Source organism: Leptidea sinapis, chromosome 25 (genome assembly GCF_905404315.1).
Source record: "Leptidea sinapis chromosome 25, ilLepSina1.1, whole genome shotgun sequence".
Lineage (NCBI taxonomy): Eukaryota > Metazoa > Arthropoda > Insecta > Lepidoptera > Pieridae > Leptidea > Leptidea sinapis.
In genome coordinates this window covers 1,237,708-1,244,488 of record NC_066289.1, presented here as the reverse complement: position 1 = coordinate 1,244,488, position 6,781 = coordinate 1,237,708, and the positions used below count along the sequence as shown (strand labels likewise).

The 6,781-nt window shown below is 33.4% G+C and overlaps 1 protein-coding gene across 1 annotated transcript in view; it reads right to left on the bottom strand.

Annotated features, from left to right (window-relative positions):
* Positions 1-2,031: 2,031 nt before the first annotated feature.
* The window catches only part of LOC126972247 (uncharacterized), a 133,086-nt gene continuing 128,336 nt past the window's right edge, over positions 2,032-6,781 (bottom strand). The window contains exon 4 of the mRNA XM_050818896.1: positions 2,032-5,812. Coding sequence (XP_050674853.1) covers positions 5,753-5,812 — 60 coding nt within the window. The 3' untranslated portion in view covers positions 2,032-5,752. The remainder of the gene's footprint in view (positions 5,813-6,781) is intronic.

Genomic DNA, 6,781 nt, shown 5'->3' with positions numbered 1-6,781 from the left:
GGCATGCGGATTCCCTATTCTGGAAAAAAAGGAACTGAATGCAAAAATGTCCTGCTAATCGCTGGTTTATAATTCCAAGTTCTAAGTTACCCCTGCTCCAGAACTTGCCTAGGTGTTTGTATTTCTTGACAACGTCGCTCCACCTCGAACGCATCCCACCTTCATGGCGCGGCTAGCCGGAAGATCACCGCATCCAGGACGTGAGTGGTTGGGCGACTCACACGATTGTAGCAACCTACCCTTAGCAAATTGTGTACCCTAAGAAATATGATTATGGTAAATTTGGTAAACGTGGTAAATTTAATATTAGAAGTATTATCAAGTGTTGTAGACGTCCAGGAAGAGTTCAGGGGCCATTTTAATGACTCTTAATGAAACGTTTGGAATCCCATCTAAGCCAAGAGCTGTAGTGTTTCTTATTTTTAAACAAGGGTTCTTGTCTCTCCACAGAGTAGTTAAGCTCGTTCTGCTTGGAAAAGACTGTTACGAACGTTTTTAACGGTTCAGGTTCGGTTGGCGAACAAGTTTGTTGCCTCTTTAGTCGCAACATGACAATTTTGTAAGGTTTTCCCCAAGAGTTTGCTCAATTTCACCCAAGAGATCATTCCAGCATATCTTCTTGCTGTCTCGGATTGCATTCTTAAACCTTCGACATGCGCTTATTTATACTTTTGCATCATCTTGTCAAAGTAGGCGAAAGGCTTTAGACTATCGGGCGCGTTTTGCTTGTCTTCTAACCTAGATACACTATTTACGGTGCATGGCTATTGTGTCATTTCAGAAAAATACTGGTGGAAACCTGCTCGGCCGCGTTTCCACAGCATAGACGCAGACATTATTCTACCAGAGATGGTAGTCGTTTTTTCGTTGGTGGTTGGTTCAGTGCAAAGTGCACAGGAGTCATCATTCTTGCAATCCATGATTTTATGGTCTTTTTCTCCACATTTCAGGCACATTTTAGTTTGGTCTATTGTGCTTGAGCATTTATTGGATACGTGACCGTATCTTCAACATTAGAAGCACTTTATGGGATTTTTTATTACAATAAGGGACGAGACGAGCAGGACGTTCAGCTGATGGAAATTGATACCCCTGCCCATTACAATGACGTGCCGTTCAGGCTTGAAATATTCAATAATTCTGAGTGGTACTAAAATTGCGCTCGTCTCCTAGACACATAAGATGTTAAGTCTTGTTTGCCTAGTAGCTATTTCACTAGCATATTGTATGGTATGTATATGGTATGTATATTGAAATGGTTTGTGTTTGTATTTGTGGTGTATGTCCGTCAGTCAGTCTGTCTATGTGTGCGTGTGAGTGGACTGTGTTTATTAATATTACAACAATTAGGTAAATTGATAAAATCTACTTAGTAGATTATAAGCCATTTAGATATTAGATACTACCACTAATTTATTGTAACTAAACTAAAATCGCTTGCTTTTCGGGATGCAGAAGTAGAAAGACAGTATTAAATTACTGATGATACGTTTGCTGTATGTTTGTATATGTCATTTTACTATGGGAAAATTAAATTTTCAGGTTTCAGACATGAAAGGTTTTGAAATTAGTTACGCAGATCATAAAATAGGTTTGATGCAGCGATACTGGTGGCCACACTGCCTCCCGATCTAAATGCTCTAAATGCGAACTGTAATCACACAGTTCTACTACTCGATGAATACCAACGGCTCTCAGATACCTTCTGGAATATAGGCCTAATAGAAGTCCGTGTCTTTATTTAACGGTAGCGTTGATTGATGATGTCAAAATTAGGCCTCACTTGGAGAGTGCGACGCCGTAAATGTGATTCCTCTGTGAATTTGAGCGCTGCGCCTTCTCATTAGCTGAACCCTTTACGAAGTAACTTTTATTACTTAGATTTTTTTTCGAAATTCGTAAGTGTCATTTCCCTGACCTATATGTGAATAAAGTGATTTTGATTTGATTTGATCTATAACAGAGTTATAAATAGCAGGATAATCAAGGAACGTGAAGTTAACTAACAGTATATAAATAAAAACTCTCGAATCGTCTGGCTGAGGCATTTATTAACATTTATTTTTCGATTTTTTATCTTAATACAACATATATAGTAATTAACAATACGTAATAAATAGTCCAAAAGTATATTACGCCTACAAAACAGCGTAGTTGTTATAAGATCACCAACACGTGAGTACCTTACAGTTTAAGATTAAAATGTAAGGTAACTCTACCATAGGTCGGTTGAAACATGAGGAATATTCTCTGAGAGAATAAGTAATTGTGTCGGATGACTAGGAAACATTGTCCAGCAAGTATGTGTGGACTCGCCTACGCAAATGTATTCTCTCGGAGATTTTATCAGGCTACGCAACGACAACTGTCTGAGCAAGATGTTGACATTTGTGGAATAGCGATTTCATTCATTCATGTAAATATTATAAGTAGTTTCGAAAAAATTTATGCTTCCAATTTTGTGCGGTAAGAATAGAAGTTACATTGCTTGTCTTTCCGGCAAACATAACCGTATGAGAAAATATAATTCTCTTAATAGTGGTAATTGAACAAATATAATATGTATCTACAAAAATAGTTGCACTCTTAAATAATATAAAATTCACAAAAGATCCGAACTAAATCATTGAATGTTATCTACAGTACAAAAACAGGAAAAAACCGGTTGAAACTAACCACCTACGAAAATATTGTAGTTACTATGATAGTTTTGAAAAATAAAATAATACAATAAGTCTACAAGTGAGATATCTAAAAATATTGTTATTCAACAATAGTATCTGAGGTTGTATTTAGTTATTAATTGAGCGATCGTCATATTTTGTAGATATTCTTAATGTGTCGCATGAAAATTATAAGTATTTATCCGGACGATAAATTATGAAAATGATCTGTGGAGTTTAGTATGGGTATTACATAAGGTAAGAAGCGTGTTGGAGATTTATATGAATTAAAAATTATAATAGTAGTTACATAAAGAAATGTTGCCATTACGTTACGATTACAATATTATCTAATACAGAACACAGATAATATACACACCACTTAATATCATTAATAATTTTGTGTTACGTTTTTAAACGATAAGTAGCGAAGCATTGTGCATTTAAAGATAGATATTTAAAGAGCTTAGGGATTTTCGTACCTAATTATGTTATGTAATTCCTAACATTTATTTTGTATTAGAACGAAAGCCAAAACCTTATTTCTAATAACATAAAGGTACGAAATTCTCATACAGCCATAATAATAATATATGTAGTTAGTTTACTACTTATTATAGCAATACCATTCCATTTATAGCAAACCTTATTCAAGATTGCGGAATAGTATGTAATACATAAGATGAAGAGTATTACGCGGCTCTTATTAAATAAACTCGATATAAACTAAACATCAATGATAAATTAAAACTAGGAAACAAACATATCTGTCCAATTCACGCGTTTAACATTACAATGAAACTCGCAGTTTAGTGCTTGAATAATAAAATTAATTTAAATTATAAATAAAATAATACTTAATAGGGCAATGTTCAGCTCAAATACCGACTAGCATTATAGTAACATATAAATTGTATATTATTTTATAGTAACGATCACATCGAAAGGTACATAGACTATACTCGAGATCATGTTCTGTATCTTAATCTTAAATATTTAAAATATCACAATAAATTGCTGTGCACATACGAAACAGGCAAATTTTGAGTGCATATACATAGTTATAAATAGTTACATACATTATATTTAATTTATTAGTAGGTAATACAATTAGATCTAACATAAGACTGGATGTTAATTAACTAATACAGACAGAGAATTTAAATAAAGAACTCAATCGAAAACCAATTAGATATTATTATTTTGGATCGAAATTATATTAGTAATTGACACATTGAATTATTAATCGAGAAGTATTCGTTGGCATTGAGAAACTTGATTAGAGATATATTAGTAGTGCTAATACCGTGACATATTTATTATAATAAATTATTTGCGATACTACACATCAAAGCACTGTGTTCATTGTAACCCTGTAAGTTATCTTCATGACTGTATTTCTTAATTAATTATAATATAAATACCGTAGAATCTGATGGCTCAAGAACATTAGTTCAATCAGATTGCAACGGTGTTTATAATTTCTTAACTTTAATATAATAATAATATAAGTTCATAGCACAGAAAGTGTAGCTCCGATGGGCCTCCTTAGTATCACAAATATTTATTATATCTCTTTACAATGTAATTCGCATTCAAATTATTTACCTTATAAATTACCATATAGTTATATGATTAAATAATAATACAAATTTTATTATATTAATAGTAGAGTCCTTTGACCTCAAAATTGTAGTTTAAATTTAAATAATCGAATAATAGAAATTACTAGACACCAAATACGATACTTATATATTATTTGTCTATGCTACCTATCAATTAAATTTGGTGCAATATTTTAATTTAATAGTTACACAGTAATGCAGCTTCTACATAAAACACGCGCGCACTACACAACTTCAACATTTATTTTACTTCAAAATATCAGAAAGTGTTGTAGAATTATATTAAATTACTGACAACGTACTTCTTCCTACAAACTACTTTCTTAAACACTATAATAAAATGCGAAATGCATTGTAACATTTATGTAAAAATAAACAAAATGTTTATATTTTGTTTACATTTAACATAATATATGTACTGTTTCGTAAACATCCAAACATTTATAAAATCATTATGATGTTTTATATTTATCAATGCCATCGAAATCTCTTTATACTTTCCTTAAAAATTTATAAAGGCAAAATGATATGAAAAGCTTTATTAAATATCGTTTAATTAAACAAATTATTAACAGATTCACAGAAAATCTTGAAGTTACAGAATGCGTAGTGAAGTAACAATATATCTGATAATATTATTATACCGAGTCTTAGGTACACCGTTGGATGTATTAAGTAGTTGAATTTTCCTGTTCATTGAAAATAGTTCAATTGAGTCAGTTTCTTAAGCCTGTAATAGTTACTTAAGGTTTAGATAATATAATCAATATCGCACTTATAACAGAAGCAGCAAACACAGTTTGCCAATAATTATAGGCCGAAGAATAAATTAATATCATTCTAATTATACATAATATTACAATAACTAAATTTAATGTAACTTATTTACACCATACTCTAATTTTATAACCCTCAATTACTCAAGGAATGTAGTCATGAGTTAATAAAATGAATAAATACAATAACAAATACATCATTATTTATAATTCATATAATGATGAACCTAATCTAAAATATTCATATTAGTATAATAAAGTACATTCTACCGACTAACAATGTCGACTACCAGTCTCACATTTTAGTTTTAATAATTGCTAGAAGGTTATAAATAATATTGAGGAAAACAACAGCTGCTGTTAGTATCAGGACGAAACCAGCACTACCGACCTCCGTAAGGTACTCGCACACAAGTTGTTGATCCACCACAGATAATATCTCTATTCGATCTCTCTGTATCTTTACACTACACTGTAAGTGGTCATAATTGTTGGCAAACTGCGCCACTACTTGATATGTTTCATTACATTTGCCTCGATTGCTTGCACAATGACTGGTTGCGCCCGAATATTGCCATGAGAAGGTTTGCAGCTTAACAGAACAGGAATGCAATGTGTCAGTCTATATGAGAATCACTGATGGACTATTGGAGCACTAAATGTTTTAGATTTCATCGTTTGGATTTATTTAACGGCCGCGGGCCCATCGCAGCAGCGCGTCAGCGAGTACATCCAGGTGCGCCTTTGTCTGAAACATAAACATTTATTTCAATTACAAATTGTTTTCCAACAAATAAAACTTCATCACATGCGTTAGTTTCATGTAAGTGATGTTATTTTTTTAGTTATACTTCTTATGGCCCGTTAGGGAAAAATGATGCGCTTGTAGATGTAGAAGCATGAAGCCTTTCCGTTCCGGAAAACTCAGATCGGCGCCATCTTGGCGCTCGCGCAGCATTCTTTTAATGCGTATTATTTTACGTGTAGCAATAGATTGCTTATAGTTCGGATGATTTGAGTGAATGTATCAGAAAGCTATTGACACAAGCTATAAGAGCATGCAAAATAAACCATCTTTTAAACAAAATGAGGGTAAGAACTTGGTGAGGAAATAGGGTGCCGTACGGCACTTTCGGTTTTGGTGTATCTGAAAAATCTAGTGCCCTGGGGCACTGCCAATTTGGGAAGGCCAGTATAGGATGCAACGCCAAGTGATCTAGCCATTCTAATAGCACTGGATCCTCGACAATTCGAGCAGCTGTGTCCGGAATTAGCAATCGCTGGAGATTTTGATTAAGAATACTTCGTTCTTGAAGAGCGGTGATTAACAATCAACAAACAATCAGTTATATATTTATAAGCATTATCATCCCTTAAAAAGTATTTATTAATACGTGTTATGCTAATTTTAAGCAAAGAATGAAGTATAAAGTAAGGAATGAAGTACTTATTTTTTTTTATCTAAGTCGGATCCGCGATCAGTCACATAAGCGGATGCGTTGGGTGAGTATGACGTTTTGGACGAAGAGACCAGTGTCTCATCTGCCTTCCTATAACACATCCTTCCTTTTCAGCCTTTTCATCGCTCTGGGACGGATTAGGAGATCATTAGCCAGGGTATTTGGGTGAACCGAGAGGCGATCTGCGTATTTCCTTTTGAATTTATCAATTTCCGACTGAACACTGGAAACGCCAAGATATTGATGGACCTCATCAT